General features: G+C 55.0%; 1 protein-coding gene across 1 annotated transcript; it reads right to left on the bottom strand.

The window, feature by feature from the left end:
* Positions 1 to 1703: 1703 nt before the first annotated feature.
* Positions 1704 to 16699, bottom strand: RCC1L (RCC1 like). The gene is made up of 11 exons (XM_051991991.1): positions 15484 to 16699; positions 13318 to 13447; positions 12246 to 12374; positions 11681 to 11747; positions 11389 to 11440; positions 10208 to 10292; positions 9363 to 9544; positions 8891 to 8978; positions 7765 to 7938; positions 6096 to 6181; positions 1704 to 3433 (listed from the first exon to the last, which is right to left on the bottom strand). The coding sequence occupies exons 1-11, from the start codon at positions 15907 to 15909 to the stop codon at positions 3356 to 3358; spliced, it is 1497 nt and encodes a 498-aa protein (XP_051847951.1). The 5' UTR covers positions 15910 to 16699; the 3' UTR covers positions 1704 to 3355.
* Positions 16700 to 18111: the final 1412 nt, after the last annotated feature.

Below are 18111 nucleotides of genomic sequence, written 5' to 3'. Positions count from 1 at the left end.
AAGGGGAGTGAACTCCAGACCATTAGCCCCAACGGGTGCGCCTTCCTGTCACAATCGGCCATAGAACAAGATTTACCCAAGTGTCGTTGCAGTGATTATCAATCATTCTCACTGTTCACTGGCGGGAGTACACGCCATGAACACACCCAGGGCCAGGTAGGAAGGAAGCGGACTGAGGCCCCTGTATGGGAAACACGAATCGGGACAAATTTTCCTGCCCTTCAGGATTCCTTTCCGTGCGATAGTGTGTGTGTACAATCACAAAATAATCCCGCCCTGGTTTATACTCTGTAGATTTCTCCGGTATAAATGTCAACACTCGAAGGCCAGACACATGCCCATGTGAGCAGAACACAGCCCTGCCTTTGTGGGATTTTTTAAAGCTACTCGCCTTCACAGTGATGAAGAGGGAGGGAGGGATTTCATATACACACACAGACGAGACCGAAATAAGACCCGGCCCCTTAAGGGCCTTTGCAAAGTTCTCCAACGACCAGATGAAATGTGTCTTGGATGTTGCCAACATATTAATATCCCTGTGACTGAATCAAAAGGGAAGATTTAAGAGTCAACGGCAGCAGACTCCCACCAGTAGAGTCTGGCACACCCTAAGTGCTTAATAAATGCTCTCTCATATAGCTGTCTAGCCACAGATCTACCACAGAATACTGAAGGTGATGGCCATAACACATGCTACCAGCAGCCAACAAGCCTAACCATTATTTTTTCTAAATTTTTTGACTTTATGATGGTTAATTGGTACATTAATTTTGATACTCAGTAATGGTGAGAATTCAACATAACATTAATTAACCATTCTTTTTTAAAGGGGCACAGTATGGACCCTAGTTCCTCAAACTGGGTCGTGACCTCATATGGGGTCTCATAATTGAATGTGGGGGTCACAAAATCATGATTTGTGATCAGTAAATGTTTGATTTGTATACCTATTTTATATGCCTAAAAATCATGTCCTGGCTTAGGCAATGGGATGGCAGGTTGTGGTATTCTATACCTACTTAGATAGGGTGACAGCACCCTTTAGGGGTTCCCAACATTTTTGGGGGGTCAGACCCCCTTTAGCTGTCCAGTGAAACCAAAATGCCGCCTCAGAATGGTTTTATGTGCACAAAATAAAAATTATATATAACATGTTTTTATAATTATTATATTAAGAAAAACAATTATGATGAAATATGGTTGTTCCTAAGTTCCAAGCTTTCAGAATCCCTGCTAAGGGAAGGCGGAGGCCGCCCACTCCCGAGTCCTGTCCCTCCCCTAACCAGGTTCTGGGGCGGTTTCTCCGGGGGCCGGGGCTGAGGTTGCCGACTGCTCTGGGTAATTCAGTCTCTTTTTTGTGGGCTGTTCATCAGCCCTGCCATGTGATGTACGACAAGTCATCCTAGGAGCCAGAGGGCGCTGATCAGAGCTGCATATTATTACTGGCATGGGTGGAAACGTCCATATGATCTATGAGGTATTTCATGTGGACCCTGTACATTTCAACAGTGGGATAATCTTGTCACTTAGGGGCACACGGCTCGCTGTGGTTTCATCACCAAAATTAACGTGGGTCACGGTTGGCTTGCCCAGAAGCAATAATGGGAAAAAACATCTAAGACATGTTGAAGTTGCACTTTCCAAATGAAAAAAAGGTGTTTTCTATAGTGTGATGCACCCGAGAGTCAAAGGCCAGACAGAGCTATCAGTAAGCATTTATTAAGCACCTACTATGTGCCAGGCACTGTGCTCCATGCTGAGGATACAGACACATGTTTCTCTTTGTTTCCTGCCCTCAAGAAGCTTACAGTCTAATGAAAGCCAACACACAAAAGGAAGCTGAAAGGGGGAGAGGTCCTGAATGTCCCGAGCTGCTTGGAGGGTTTTAGACTTCTCTCATAAAGAACCTGATTTAAGTTCACGGAAGAGATCAGATTTCTTTGCATCTCTGGTGCCCTGCGCAGAGAAGGTGCTTAATAAATGCTTATGTCCTTGAGGTCAAAGGCGGTTCCCTTTTTGCCTTGCTCTACCCATTGCTCAGCATGCTGGTATACAGTAGACATTGAATAAATGCTTAGTGATTGACAGAACCAATCCCCGAGGGCAGGGACAGTAGGGCCTGGCCCCCAATTACTAAAGGCTGCTGGTTAGAGCCCCGTCCCTCTGGCAGCGGCTCGGAGCCTCCTGGGATCTCCCACTTCTGCCCTTCTCGGAACAAGCGGGCGGGAGGCAGTTCTTGGCGTTCCCTGGGCCAGGCCTGGCTCCACAGTGGAACAGGACAAAGGTGTGGAGACACACGGATCAAACCAAGATGAGCAGAGCCTGGGGCCCGATGGGCGTCCCCTCCTCGGCACTATTCACTCCCTTTCCCAAGGGGGCATCACAGCCAGTGTCCCAGCAGGCATTTCTTTGTTTTCTGTAAGCCTCTGACAAAAGAAACAGTTGATTCATCCCAAAAACGAGTTTTTAAAGAAAGAGCCTCTCTCCAGGCGCACTCACTGAAATTCTTTGCAGAAAGTCACTTCTGGGTCGATTTTTCTTCTCCAGAGCGGGGCTGATCGCACTTGAAACCCCCGGCCAAAGGGGCTTGGAGTGGGCTCAGGCTCCTGCTGCCCAGCTTGGGACCGTTGTCCTGCCTCGGGCAGGAGCTCCCGGACAGTGAAGGCCCGGCTTCCCCTGCAGGGCTCAGGCCTTTCAGCGACCCTGGATCACTCCCCAGAGCTGGAGCCCGTCCCCAGCTAGGCCAGGCTGGCCCCGGGGGTGCCGGGTCAGACACAAATTAAGTCATAGGCAGGGATGGTATGGCTCCAACCGCCCCAATGCTCACCGGGGGCCATGGAAACCCTAAGTCAACCATGAATCCCGCTGGTCATCGCTGACTGATCAAACACACTCAGGAGGCTCAAAGGCATCTCTCCCCCCATCCCTGCTCAGGGGGCCGGCGTGACGCAAAGTGCCCGGAGGAAGCTGTTGCTTTATTTGATAAGAGGTAAAGATAGGAAAGGGGCGATCGGGTGCCAGCGGGTCCATCTCCCCCTGAATCACTGCAGGGCCGGTGCCCCGTTCCAGGGAGGGCTCCCAGAACCGGGCCTTCGGACCATCCAGCCCTCAGCAAAGGGGCTTGTGTGAATGCTCCCCTGAGAGAAAGGGAGCAGGGACTAGGTCCTCCCCCCAACACATCCCTCTCCCGCCAGATCCCAGCAGCGGGGACTCCTCAGGTGGCTGGGATGGCCATCTGCCTACTGGTGAGGCTTCCAGTCATCGGCTGCCAGCACAAATGTTCCAGGGCCCAAACCCACCACCGAGGGTGTAGAACTGGGCTGGAGAGGGCAGAACCTGGAGCAGGGCCGGGGGCTTAGATGAATGACTTCGCCAGCGAAACCATGTGGTCCACACCACAGGCCACCTGCACGGGCTCTCCCGGCATCGTCACCTAGACAGCAAAACCCAAAGTGAGAGAGAGGCAGGCCGGGAAAGCAGAGGACCCACCTGCAGGCCCCCGGGGACCCTTGTCTACCCGTCCCGCCCATTTACCCAGGAAATGTCCAAAGAAGCAATTTGCCCACGAGCTCAGCCAGGTGTCTGAGCCAAGATTTGAACCCGGCTCCTTCTGAGCCCACATCCAGGAGCACAGCTCCTCCCCACCTCACACCCCGGTACTAGGACTGGGCTGGACAGGACCAGGGTCCGGGCCAGAAACCGCATCTGCTGCCCACCCCAAAGCACGGGCTCCCCGGCACCCAGGGTCAGTGGGGTTCTAAGCCACCTCCCACCACCACTAGAAGCCTCTAGTTTCCTTCTCACAGGGAAGCCTATTTCCACCTTTGCTAAAAGGGTTGCTTCAGCCCCAAATCCAGAGTCCTGGTCCCCAGGCAGGGCCTTCACCCCTTGACCTGTGGCCACACTGCCCCCTACTCCCCCACCCCAGCCCCAAGAAGAAGCCTCTGGAAGATGGTGTGAGCTGGGGGCTCAGGGCCATTTATCAACAGGGCAATCAGCAAGATCCAAGATCTGGGTTATGGAACACCTAGAAAAGGAGGGGGGAGGGTTTGAAAGAAGGAAAACCAAAGGATCTCTGCATTTTCCTCTAAAATTCAAGTGCCCAAATTTTAACTCAGTGGAGAGATTTACCCCAAAATCTCAGAGCCATCAGAAACACCAAAGTTTAAGAAAACAGGTCTCCTGGAGAGACATGAACTATGCTGAGGGAAATGAGCAGGACCAGGAGGTCATTATACACTTCAACAACAATACTATATGATGATCAATTCTGATAGACGTGGCCATCCTCAACAATGAGATGAACCAAATTAGTTCCAATGGAGCAGTAATGAACTGAACCAGCTACGCCCAGTGAAAGAACTCTGGGAGATGACTATGAACCACTACATAGAATTCCCAATCCCTCTATTTCTGTCCGCCTGCATTTTAGATTTCCTTCCCAGGCTAATTGTCCACCATTTCAAAGTCCAATTTTTTGGTACAGCGAAATAACGGTTTGGACACGTCTACTTATTTTGTATTTAATTTGTACTTTAACATATTTAACATGTATGGTCAACCTGCCATCTAAGGGAGGGGGTGGGGAGGACGGGAAAAACCGGAACAAAAGGTTTGGCAATTGGTAATGCTGAAAAATTACCCGGGCATATAACTTGTAAATAAAAAGAAAAAAAAAAAAAAAAAAAACTTGTTAAAAAAAACCTTAAAAACAAATAAATAAAAAAGAAAAAGGAAAAAAAAAAAAGAAAGAAAACAGGCCTCAATATTTTTCGGCCAGATCTTCAAAGGCCTTCACTTTTCTCTCCAGAGTTCTGTTCCAAGAGCACGAGCTCAAGTGGATTTTGGATCAGATTTCAGTTTTTGAGAATATAATCCCATTTCACAGTTCCAAAGGGCATGGCCAAAAGCTGTCTTAGGGAGAACCCATTCCCTGATTTAATTAGTCAGTACTGCTGGACTATAAAGCTTACTCCCAAGAAAATGAGTGAGGGAAGCTCCAAATGTCATTGTGTCGACGTGGGGGAGCCGGAAGCCGTCTGACTCCAATCCCAATTCCCTTCTCACAAGTCCCTGCAATTAGCGAGACTTCTCTACCTATCAAATGGGGGCAGTCCTGGCCCACCTGCCATTGCATTTCCAGCATGAAGACTCGGGAAATTAAGCTACCAAGCAGTCACCAAGCCCTCTGAAAAGGTAAAGGGGGGAGGGGGGAAGGAGATGAGGGTGTCCACCTATCTATGTGTCTGTCCCTCCTATCTCCCTGCCTGTCTGTCTGCCTGTCCACCTGTCTGTGTGTCTGCCTATCTCTCTGCCTATCTCCCTGTCTGCCTGCCCACCTGTATACCTGTCTGCCCGCCTGCCTGGCTGTCTGTCTTTAAAATAAAAGAACCAAACCCCGAGCTTTTTTTGTTTTCATACTGGGAAATCCCCAGAGGTTCTGACAAATGGGTCAGGCCATATTGGTTCCCAGAAGGAGGAGGCTGAGCTCCGTCCCCTTGGTCTTCCCTGGGCCTCCAGGGTTCCCTTCCTCCTCCACCTTTGCAAGATCATTTTTGACACCCTACAAATTCTCTTTTTTCCAGCAGTCCGGCCTCCTGGGGCAGAGGAGGCCTTCTCCCGAGCTGAAGGGAGGCCAGCCTCCGATCCCACCCAACATGGTGGTCTCCTTGAATAACCTCACAGAGCTCCCCTCCCCCTCAGGCCCGCCAGGCTCTGGGGCTGCCCCCGTTTTCCCCCTTGAAGCTAAAGCCTTCTTTTGTTCCCTTCCGAGCCTCCTCCAGCCAGACTGCCCGGGATTTGTTTGCCCTGCTCCTGAAGGAGAGACTGGGAGAATGGGACGCCTGGGTTAGGGCCATTCCTTCCCCCGAGCGCCAAGAGATTGGCCAATAAGCTGCAGGAATGAAGGACAATGGGATGGGCTGCGGTCCCGAGGCATGAGTGGACAATGGCAGGATGGGCCTTGTGACCCTTCTCTCCAGCCCTGTCCTGGCTTGCCTGGGGGCTCGCCTAGGACTGGACGGCCTGGAGTGACCGGCCCGGGGCTCTCGCCGTCCTCCCCCCCAGCCCACCCCCACCCCCAGGACTGGACTTACCCTCCATGGGAAGTACTGATCTTCCAGGCGGCCAATTCCCAGGCACCCTCGGATGTTCTTGCCCCACACAAACAGCTCTCCTTTGTCTGCAGAAGGAGGAAAGCGTTTGGCTAGGGCGGGCCCAGGGCTGGGGGCAGGAGGCTTTCCAGAAGCCCAGTCCAGGCCGGCTGGAGGCTCCTCGGGACAGAAGGCCCCTGAAACGCTGGCTCCGACAGGGTGCCCATTGTTTCCTCCCACAAGGGCCTCCTTTAATGGAAAAGCCTCAGAATGCTCCTTCACACCAAGAGAGACCACAAAGACAAAGGCCTCTTCACGACCAGGGTTTCCATCGAGGGCCAGCAGGCGCGGGCCAGCCAAGGACCGGATTACTTGTGTGGCCTGGGGCTGCTCGGGCCGGAGCCACGCCGGTCACCCGAAATCCCCAGTGACCCCCCATCTCCCAACCACTCGGGGCTCCTCGAACCCGGGAGAACCAGGCTCCGCGATGGCCGGAGGGAAGCCCACTGTTTTTTCTGGAGCTCTGAGGCCCCCCTGGGCTGCCACATTTCGGCCCTCTCTCATCCGGACCAGCCTCTGTAAGAGCTGCTAGAGAGGACGGGGCCTGGACCTGACTGAGAGGTTCTCCAGCCACATTCTAAGGGTTGGGGCTGAGGCCATCGGTGGGAGGCAGAAGCTGCTCACGGGACCCCCCAATGCCGCCGGCTCTGCTTGGCCAAAACCTCACCTCCCTCAGCCTGGTCCAGCCAGAGGCAGGGGCTCAGGGAGGCTGCCAGCCCCCAGGAGGAGAACTCAGGGGCTTGACCTTGGGTCCAGGAGCTCCCTGCACTGTGCTCAGCCTGAGAGGACTCTCAGGGGCCAGCCAATCTACGCTGGGCAGGATGGGACACTGAGGCCGAGTCGGGACCCAAACCCAACTTCCTAATTCCAACAGCAGCATTTCACCTTCCCCACCCACCCCCAGGAGAAGCTGCGACCCCCAAGGACCGATGCCATCAGCTGCGCCAAGAGAAGGCTTTTGGCCGCGCTGTGTCCTGGGCCACAGGATTTCTCCACCTGCCCCCGAACTCCCTGATCAGCCACAGACTGAGGTGTGGTGGGCCTCGGTTTACTCATCTGTAAAGGAGAGACTAATAGTCCTGGCTGCTCTCCGGGGCTGCAGCCAGTGCTGACCCTAGAAGCTCCAAGATCCGAGGGCTCTTTTTAAGTCTCATACACAAATGAGGATAAAGCCTTGAATTTCCAGGCCCAACACTTCTACAGAAAGGTGACAGTCCGCCTCGCTGGGCCCAAAGGGCGCGAGTGAACGGACGCTTTTCTTTGGTGGACCGGTCGGCCTGACTGAAGCACTTCCCTATTACCCCCGGGGGTCAGGGAACCCACGCCTCTGGGAGGCCACGGGCCCGCGTGCAGGACGCTCCCCACACTGGGACGCACCTAAGACACACGAAGCCTTTCTGCTTGAGCCTAACTAACCAAAGACTTTTTTTTTATAGAGAAAAACACGTTACGACCCAAAGGGTCAGGGGCCATGGCTCCTGGGGATGCCCCTGGATTGGTCAGACACAGCCTCCCACCTACTGAGGGGTCACAAGGCTGGGAGGTGGCTCTCCGACTACGTGGGACCCCAAGAAAGCCCCCCGGCCTCCTTCCACTCTGCTCCGTCACTTACTGGTAAGGGCGGCAAACTGGCTGAGTCCACAGCGAATGTGGGAGACCCTGACGTCCGGGCTGAAGTCCGACAGGCCGAAGAGGGTGGGCGGGATCATTTCTGGGAGGGCCGTTTCCATGAGGTTTGGCCCTTTCCCAAGAATGCCGTATCCCCAGACAAAAACATTTCCTTTGTCTAAATCACAAAAAAAAACAAGAGGCCGGTAAGTCCGCTCGGCCCTCCCTTAAGAAAATGCAGACCATTTCACAGAAATAACGTGCCCGCTTGGTGGGGGCACAGGGGGTTTTGCCCACTGAAACTGCCCTGCTCTCCAGCCAAGGACCAAGCTTGGGAGCATCACCCAGCTCAGGCCAGTCTGCCAAACAGCCCTGGGCCTCAGGGAACAGCCGGAGGGCTCCCAATAGAAGGAGGCTCCGGACAGAAGGAGGCTCCGGACAGAAGGAGGCTCCGGACAGAAGGAGGGCTCCGGACAGAAGGAGGGCTCCGGACAGAAGGAGAGCTCCGGACAGAAGGAGGCTCCGGACAAAAGGAGGGCTCCAGACAGAAGGGAGGCTCCGGACAGAAGGGAGGCTCTGGACAGAAGGAGAGCTCCAGACAGACGGGGGCTCCGGACAGAAGGAGAGCTCCGGACAGAAGGGAGGCTCCGGACAGAAGGGAGGCTCCGGACAGAAGGGGGCTCCGGACAGAAGGAGGCTCCGGACAGAAGGAGGGCTAGACAGTCATCACCACGCTCAACTACACTCCGCTTGGACAAGACCAAAGATATAAACGCTTACAAGCGCTAGCCCTGCTCTTAAAAGACTGTTTGCTTTTAACGAAGCTGGTTCTAGAGTCCTAGCGCCAGCACTCCTGATCGGGGCCGGATCTCGGCGTGCCGACGTCCTGCCCATCGCACTTCCTGGCACTTGTCCCTAAGAGGGAATCAGAGCCAGAAGGGAGGCAGGGGCACATTCTTCCCCTGAGGGAGCGTCAGAAAATCGGGTCTTTCTGCCGTCACCCAGGAATCACCAGCAAGGATCCTTTGTCCTGAGGGATCTGACAGTCCCGGCTCCATCTGGACTCAGCCAGGCCGCTGAGAAAGGCCAAGCGGCAGGGCCTTGCCTGCCCAAGGCCCCCTGACTCTCACCGTTTAACACAGCGCCACTAGTGCCACCACAGGCCGCCTGCTTGACCTTGCCAATCCCAGAGAAGGGCAGGTGTGTGGGGACATTCACCTGTGAACGAGACAACAGGGGAAACAGGCTTTTGGCTTGGGTTATGGGTAACTGGGCTTTTCAGGAGAAACAGTCCATGGGTCTTCGGGCCAGAGCCACTTAAGTGGCCGAGGGGCTGCCTGGGTTGGGGCAGGGGCTTTTTCCCCGATTACATAAAGTGAAGGGGACTGAACCCGCTGGAGCTTTCTCTCAAGTGAGATCCATCTTCCCGACCGCCAAGCAAGGGCTGCCCTGGCCCAGAAGGGGAAATAATGGGATCTGCTTCCACTTTTGCTCCCGGTCCCCTGGAGTGGCCGGGTTTTGGCGGTCACCGGCAAGCATCTCGGGGGCCCCCAGCCCCCGCCAAGCGCACCTGCCCGTGCTCGCGGCTCCTCCCCCCAGTACCTGGGTGGCCTCGGTGACGGACGCCAGCTGCAGGTACTCCGAGTTGCCCCAGCCAAAGAGGTCTCCGTCAGCAGACACGGCCAGACAGAAGTCTCCGTAGGTGGCCACCTGTACTATCCTCACCCCGCTGATGGCTCCCCCCACCTTGGTGGGCTTACTGGTGATGTTGTAGTGACCCAGACCTGCCTCGGGGCAAAGCGGGACGTCAGGAAATCTCCACCCCCTGCAGGCCCCCAGGACACTCCTGGGAGGAGGAGGGCGCTGCAACAGGAACCTTTGGAGGGCCCTTTCTCTGTCCGGATGGTCCGGATCGTTAAACATTTCCTGACAAGCAGTGTTCTGTGAGCCGGCCGGTGAAGCCACAGAGTTCTGGTCCAAGGCCCTAAAATGCTCTTTTTTCATTAAATTCACCATGAAAAACTTTTGCAAATAAGTGGGAACCAGCACAGGCTGGGCTTGAAGGCCCTTTGGACATCGAACCAAAAAGGGGGCCTGGCAAACGAGCCACTCACTTCCTCTTCCATTTACCACGTGGGCTTCTTGGGGGGAAAAACCCAACTCTGGTTCGATCTGCTGGACCTCCCGTTTGTGGCAGGGCTCTCTGTCCCAGGGTGGGGGCCGGGGAGTGGGCTAGCTCCAGCTCCAATGAATGGCTGGTTTGGGGGCGGAAGGGGACACCAGGGCCTAAGCCAGGGGTCTGGCAGGGAGGGACTATGAAGGGGCCCTGGAGAGGTGGGGCCTAAAGCACAGGCTCCAGACTCCTTCACGCACAGATCGCTTGCACCCCGCTGCAGGGCCCAGGCCGTCCCACCCCCCCCCAGCAGAAACGGCCGAGGGTGGACTACCTGTCTGTCCATCTGCGCCCCATCCACACGAGTAGACCTCGCCTTTATCCGTCAGGAACAGGCTGTGGTCTTGGCCACAGACAACCTGCAGGGAAGGGCAAAGCAGGGGCTCAAAATGCTGGGAGGGGCTGAGGACACTCTGGGACCCCTAAAGGGCCTGAGCTGTTGATCATGGGATCTCCGGGGCCATCGGGTCCAGTCCAGGACACAGCTGATTATCCAGCTCAGCTCCATCCACTCCCCACCCCCCCAATCCAGCCAGCACCTCTCTGTCAGTAAGGAACGGGGTGAGGGCACAGGGGTACCGAGGCAAAAGGGGGACCTGCCATGCTTAACAGAGCCCATGACAGACTGGGAGAAGCAGCATGCATGTGGGTGACCCAAACAGAGTCATCCCGGAGAGCGAGGGCGGAACGTTCAACGTCCAGGGAATCAGGAAAGGCCCGGACCTGAGCCTGGAAGCTCAGGAGAGGAAGAGGAAGGCCCGGAGGCGAAGGCAGGAGGCCCAATAACTGCACTGGGAGCGGGGAGCGGGCCAGTTTGGCCAGAACATGGGATGGGTGCCAGGGGAAATCATCCTCCGGGACCCCAACAGAGGATTCCCTTTGATGTGGAGGCCACAGGGAGCCCCCAAAGCTTCCTGGTCTGAAGGCTGAGGGGATGGAGGGAGCTCTGGGCAGGCCGGCCACGGCCGGTTCTCCCCTCCCCCAAAGTCTGGACAAACCACTCCTTCCACCCAATCACAAAGCCGCTCTCTGTCGTTGTCTCCTTCCTCTTCCATCCTTCACGAACTCATCTGGGTTCAAATCCTTCCCAACTCCTGCCCCTGTACTAGGGGGTGTCCATACCCCCTCTCCCTCACTCCCAGGTCCTCAGCTGAACACGTGGTTCAAACCCCCCGAGGGGCCTCCCTCTTCCAAGCACTACCAGCCCGGCCACGCTAAGCTTGTCTGCCCAGGTCACTACGGGCAGCAATCCCGGAGGGCGGCCCCCCCGGCCCCTCAGCCTCCTGGATCGCCAGGGCCCTGCTCCCTTCTGCTCTGGGCCCATGTCAGGAAGGACCGTCCGGACAAAGGACTCCATATGAACGTGCTGGGCCCCCTCCCCACCTCCCGGCTTCTCCTTCCCCAAAGCCCAACGTGGCCATGCACAGAAGGGGCCCCCGGGGCTCCCGGTCCTACCTGCACCACGCGGCCGTCGAAGTCCTGCATTCGGTGCACTTGGTGACTCTCGCTGTAGGCCAGAGCAAAGGGGAGAGAGCCTTGGGGAGTGGCCCCCCCACGGGCGCCCTCCTGCCCTCCCTGCATAGGTCACCCCCGCCCCCCCCCAAGCGGTGATAGATCCATGGCCCGGCCAGACCCGGGACCTCAGGGAGGGAGTTCCCAGGGAAGCGAGAGGGCCGCCAGGCCGGGGAGGTCACTCGCCCGGGGCCGCAGAGGGCGTCTCGGAGGTGGGACAGTGCCCAGGGCTCACCTGTAAATCTCGTTGGCCACCACGGCTCTCCCACACTGCCCGTACGAGTTGTTCCCCATGCTGAGGACTAGAAAATGCACACGCGCCAGTCAGGGGAAGCTCCTACAGTGCACACAGTAAGTGCTACCTAAAGGCTTTCTGCTACTTCCTGGAATTCGGTACCCTGAAGCCCAGGGGGAGGGGACTGCGCCCGGCGGCAGCGGCGGCTCACACCCAGCCTGAGAGGAAACCCTCGTTCTGATGGACGTGGCCCCCTCGGGGAGGGGGAGGGAACGGAGCGTTTGCGTAGCCGCCTGGAGGAAAGCAGGCTCCCAGTCTGACCCGGATGCCCCTCGGGCCGGCCGGGTCAGCCACAGACTGGCTCACAGAAGGCCCCGAGCCCCAGTGCCCAAGTCCACATGGCAGAGGGCCGAGCGGGATCCGCCCCTGAACTGTCCCTCCCCCGGCCGCGTCTGACAAATGCCAGGAGCCAGACGCGCTGATTTAACTTGTCAAAGGCAGGAAGGTGGGTCCGGAGGCTCCTCGGGCCCTGCCCCCAGCCACAGCTCCCCTGTAACAGGCTCACCTCCTTCCCTGTCCGTCAGGATGAGAGAATGGGCTCTCCCACAGGCCACCTGCAGAACCCGGGTCTCCTGCGGTCTGTCCAGGGGCAGCGGCACCGGCGACGGCTCCAAGACGTACTCGTATCCCCGGCCTGAAACACGCAGCCGGCAAGGGCTTGGGCCTGCTCCTGAGCTGGGCAACAGCCCCCCCTTCTCCCCACGACACCCCCTCCCCATCTCCACATCAACGTTTGTGCTGGGAGTTCGGACAATCCCTTCGTTTTATGCAGGGGGAAACCCAGCGCCCTCCGTTCATTTTCTCTCAGCTTCCCCATCTGTAAAAATGAGAGGGCTGGACTGGACGGCCCCAAGGTCCCTTCCAGCTCTAGGTCCGCAATCCTCAATAATGATAAAAAAATGCACGAAGCCGGTCACGTGCGTCTCATGCATCAGGACCGACACAAGTTCCTTCCCGCCAATCTGAAGCGCCAACCCCGGGGGAGGGGCCGCCGTCTACCCGGCACTTCAAGGTTCACAAAGCAAATGCCGTCGGTGGGCGTCTCATGGGAGCCGCACAGGTGCTCCAGGCACAGCCCCATTTTACAGATGGGCAGCAGCCTCAGAAAAGTCTCCACTGGGGTTCGAACTCAGGTTTCCCCAACTCCAAGTCCAGAGAAACAGCTATTAAGTACCTACTATGTGCCAGGCCCTGAGCTAAGTGCCGAGGACACAAAGAGAGGCAAAAACCAGCCCTTGTTCCCAAGGAGCTTCCAGCCTAACGTGAGAGACGTACAGAAAAGCCAGACAGTGGAGAGAAGGCCCCGCACTGGCGGGGATGGGAGGGCAGGGAAGAGGCCCCCCCAGGGCGTCCACACTGCAGGAAAGAGTAGGGGCCTCTGCCCACCGGGGAGCATCCACTCCGGGCCTCCTATCTCCACGGCCACGACAGCGTGGATAACGATTACACGCATGGCCGGGGTGGATCCGCGCCAGTCCCCACGGCCGCGACTTGGAAACGGCACCGGAGGCAGGGCCGCCCTGCCCGTCTACACTAACATTTGGGAATGCTCTGACGGGGAGCATGCAGCCACTTACTCTTGTTCTTCTGGCTCCTGTGAAAGCCCAGCTGAGAATCCTTATTGAGCCCCATGCCCCAGACTTTGGTGATGTCCTGGGTCTGGGACGACAGCAGCGTGAAGCCGTAGCCGCAGGCGACGGAGGAAATCTGAAAGGCAAGAGCCTCACCGTGAGAGACTGCATTTTGTTCCCTTGTTATGAGTCACAGAGTCACTTTATACTTTTTATGCTTCAATAAAGCAAATGAGGTTAGAAGTTGGGCATCTGAGCTGGGCTGAAGGATGGGTAAGATTAGGGCAGAAACACTTTAGATGGGGATCATTGTGGGGAAAAAGTATGCAGGCTGGAAATGTGCCCAGAACTAGGATTTTACAAAGTTTGGTCAAAATATAAAGAAGGTATGGGAATATAAGCTGGAAAAGTAGGTGCACCAAAGGCCTTGAATGGCAGCTAAGTAGTATGGACTTCACTAAAAATATTATTAATGTACATTATTTCAAAGTCCGAGTCTTCTTGTTGCAGCAAAATAACTGTATGGACATATATACATATGTTGGATTTAACATATACTTTCACATATTTAACATGTATTGGTCAACCTGCCATCTGGGGGAAGGAGGGGAAAAATTGGAACAAAAGGTTTTGTAATTGTCAATGCTGAAAAATTACCCATGCATATATCTTGTAAATAAAAAGCTATAATAAAAATATAGATATTATTAAATGATATTTATTTATTTTTTTTAATAACTTTTTATTGACAGAACCCATGCCAGGTAATTTTTTACAGCATTATCCCTTGCACTCACTTCTGTTCCGATTTTCCCCTCCCTCCCCTCACCCCCTCCCCCAGATGGCAAGCAGTCCTATGCATGTTAAATATGTTGCAGTATATCCTAGATACAATATCTGTGTGCAGAACTAAACAGTTCTCTTGTTGCACAGGGAGAATTGGAATATTAAATGATATTTAACAAAAAGTTTTAAAACTTTAAGCTTTAAAGTTTGCAAAATATTCGATGTACAAATGTATCGGCTCCTCAGGGCATTAGTTAAGTAGCACGGGTATTATTCTCTCTGTTTTACAGATAAAAAATTTGAGGATGTGATCTCAGAAGTGGGATTCCCGGTGACGGCACCTTAAGTCCCTCACATAAGGCCTTGTAAGCAGGAGCTTGGGATGAGTGTGACTGTGCTCTGGAAGGACTGCTCTGTCAGCAAGACAGAAATAGAGACAGAGGTAGGAAAACCAGTCAGTGAGCAGGGAAGTCAAGGAGGACGACAAAAGGTGCGTGGCCAGTAAGTAGTCACCGGTCAGTTAGTGAGTAATATCAGTAAGTAAGAAGGGAAGTCGAGGAGGGCGACAAAAGGTAAGGTCTGACCAAGAACATCTGCAAGAGGAGGATGAGCAGAGGCCATCTTGGGAGATATCAATGGGTGAGGGGCCACGACCCAAGGAGACCCACTTCTGGGGGCCTCAGCTTCTCCCCAGGCTCTGGCTGCTCGCTTCTTCCCCAGAACACTGATGACTGAGACGAGGGGCGCTGGAAGGCCTGGCCAGGCCACGGGGAGGTCGGGTTGGTTTTAGGTGAGGGAGACCCAAGGATGCTTGGGGCAGAAGGAAGGAGTAGAGAGGAAGGAAAGGCGACGGCAGAGAGGGGACCACTGATGGAGCGGAGAGGGGCAGGAGTGACCACAGGCTCGTTTACACGGAGCCCAAGAAGGCGTCTGTTTGCCCCTGGGGCTGGTCGGCCATGCTGGACCCTTCCTGACCCCACTGGGGGTTTTCTAGGCGAAGATACGGAGAGAGCGCCCATTTCCTTCTCCAGCCCATTTTACAGATGGGGAAACTGAGGCAAACGGAGGAGAGGGAGCTGCCCAAAGTCACCCGGCTGGATTTGAACTCAGGGAAACGAGTATTCCCAAATTCAGGATAAGGGCCTCCCTTAATGGGCCTCGCCTAACAGAGCCCCCATTTACTTGTCTCTGCCCCTCATTGGTCCCGCCTGCTCCCGTTCCGCTCCCCCACCGGACACGATTTCACCCTTCCCTGGTCCCGCCCCTCATGGTCCTGCCCATCAATGCCACCTCTTATTGGCGTGTTCTTGGGCCTGCTCATTGGCCCCACCCGCCTTCTCTACCCTCATTGGTCCTGCCTCTGCCTGGCCCGCCCCCTCTCCTCACCCGGGCATCCAGCTCCAGGCGGTAGGGTACCGGTTGGATGGCGCGGGGCTTGCGGCCGGCCGCGGGACCGTCGGCGCTAGGCTGCACGAAGCTGGGTATGCCCAGCGCGCCCGTGTACGAGAACCCCCACGTGAAGATGCGGTCCACGCGCCGCTCTCGCTCGCTCACGTACTGGTACACGGGAACTTCGGCCTCGGCCTCAGCGGCCTCCCGTCGGCTCCGAGACTTCCCAGCCGCCGTCCAGCGCGTTCTTAGCAACGGGACAGCGCCCCATGGCAACAAAGGGCCGGCGCGCCCGGGCCACGGCGGCCTCGCGCGCCGCACACACGCGCACACGCCTCTCCATGTAGTCCCCGCCATCGCCGTTCTCGGAGGCCTACCGTCTAGGACGCCGCCATCTTGGGAAGCTTTTGACCTTTTTTCCATGGAGCTCGCCCCTTCCGTTTCCGGGGCGGAAAGTCCTTTCGGCCATGCTGGATATGGCCGCAAGTTGGAGTGACATCATTGTAGAACTTCCACGCTATTACCCTATCTTCTGCTCCAACCAATCAGAGCAGACCAGCGTTGTCCTTCGCCTGCCCTGCGCAGGGCAAATAACAGAACGACTTTGAGAAAGTGCGGCTACGCCCCTCCCTGGCGCATGCGCAGAGCAGACAATGTTAAAGGGAGGCTGAGGAAGGTTCCGGGACTCGAGTTCGAAACCTGCTTCTGCCGCTTTGTGATGACGAGTAATTCATCCTCCCACCTTTGGTCCCTTATTCTGGGTTAGAATGCAAGATCCTCCAGGGCAGGGACTCTTCCACTTCAGTCTAATCCCAGAATTTAGCACACAGTAGGCGTTTAATAAATGTTTCTTTACTTAATGAGGGCGATAGAAAAGTTGTCAAGAGATGAGTTTGAGATCCTAGTGGGACCTTGAAGATCTAGTGAGTAGAAATGGGGGGCCAGAGTTCTAGGGAGGTGTCTCCTCTGGAAAGGAGAGCATTAGACCCGGATGATCTCCCGGGGCCTTTCCACCTCCATAGCACTTGGTTCCTTTCCCCTCTGACGCTACAACGAACGGCTCCATTCCTCGGCCTCCGTTTCTCCTAATGTAAAATGAGACAGTTTGAGGTCCCTTCCTGCCCGAGATCCTGAGCTTTATGATAAAATGGCCTGGGCAGCGGCCGCCTCCCATCAGTGCCCCTCCCCCACCTGAGGCAGCTTGGCAAAGCGGGGAGAACCCTGGGAGTCAAAGAAGCTCAAGTCTGCAACTTCACGTAGGGGATAGATCCCTGGAGCTGGGGGCAGACTCCGACCGATTGGCTCAGCCATTCTGACTGATGGCATCCTCTGCCAACACAAAAAATGGCTGCCCTGGCTATTTTTACACACGCGGGTCTCTTCTTTGCCCCTCCCCAGAGCCATCTGGGTCCGGGGGGCAGATATAGATCAAGATGAGGGGGATGGTCCTGGAGGAAATGGGAGACCTCGGCCCTTGTAAGCTCAGGTCCTAGCAGGTCTCAGTTTGAATAAGGCAACCCCCACTCAGTGACCAAGGTCAGGGAGCATTTGGGGTAAAGAATCAGGTGAAAGAGGAGGTTCCGAAAGGGAGAGGGAGGCAGGAATTGCCATCGTTTTTCAGATAGAAAATGCTCAGAGAGGAAGCTCCAGCTTACCCAGAGTCTCTCACTGGTGACAAACTGGACACCAAAGGACTGACTTCCTCTTGGGGAGTGGCTAAAGAGACGGTGGTACATGCTTGGAGTGCAATGTTAGTGTGCCATGCGAAATAATGAAATGGGGGTGTAGGAAAGGAGCCATTGCTCCCTCCTCTTCGGAGGGTTCCGAGTTTCTATTTGGATCTTGGCCATGAGGTGTCAGCAGTGAGACAGTAGGAGTGAGGGATGAGCGTGGCCTTCTTTCTAGGGCACGCAATCACAGAGTTAAGATCTGTTCTAATAGAGGTTTAAGGTCAGAAGTAGCAAAAGGAAGCAACGTCTCCATCCCACCTCCTCTGTCTTGCAGAATCATCCAGATGCCAAAAATGGCTCCAGCCCCGCCATTGCCAGAGAGCCTTCCCTGACCACCCCAGCTGGAAATGAAGCGGGAGTGTTCCCCCCTCCGGTCATTTGTGGACACAGCCTAAATCCAAGCTGTGTTTCCACGTGGACTGGACCAAAAGTTCCTTGAGGACAAGGACTGTCTCTTTTGCTTCTAACTCCAAGGCTTGACATAATACTTGGCACACAGTAAGTGCTTAATAAATGTTCTATCTCTCCATCTTTCTACATTTCTATCTGCCTATCTTTCCCCCAAACACTCTTTCCATGGTTTTATCCGTTCATATTTATACACATATAAATATGTGTGTATTTTTGTGACCTATTTTCTATTCATTTTTATCAATCTGCCCATCTATATTTCTATATCCCTCGATCGATCTTTCTATATCTCTTTTTCATTTGTATCTATCAGTCTATCTCTTATCTTCTATCTATATCTTTCTATTAATGTACTTTTACATCTATCAGTCTTTTTATCCTTCTGTTGATCAATCTGTCTGCCTACCTAGCGATCCCCTGCAGTGGCTTACTTAATAATAATAATAATAATAAAGGCCTTCGACACAAAATTTTGGGGATGAGG

This window comes from Antechinus flavipes, chromosome 4, assembly GCF_016432865.1.
Source record: "Antechinus flavipes isolate AdamAnt ecotype Samford, QLD, Australia chromosome 4, AdamAnt_v2, whole genome shotgun sequence".
NCBI classification, from domain to species: Eukaryota; Metazoa; Chordata; class Mammalia; order Dasyuromorphia; family Dasyuridae; genus Antechinus; species Antechinus flavipes.
The sequence above is the reverse complement of the archived record's forward strand: the minus strand, read 5'-3'. Positions and strand labels throughout refer to the sequence as shown.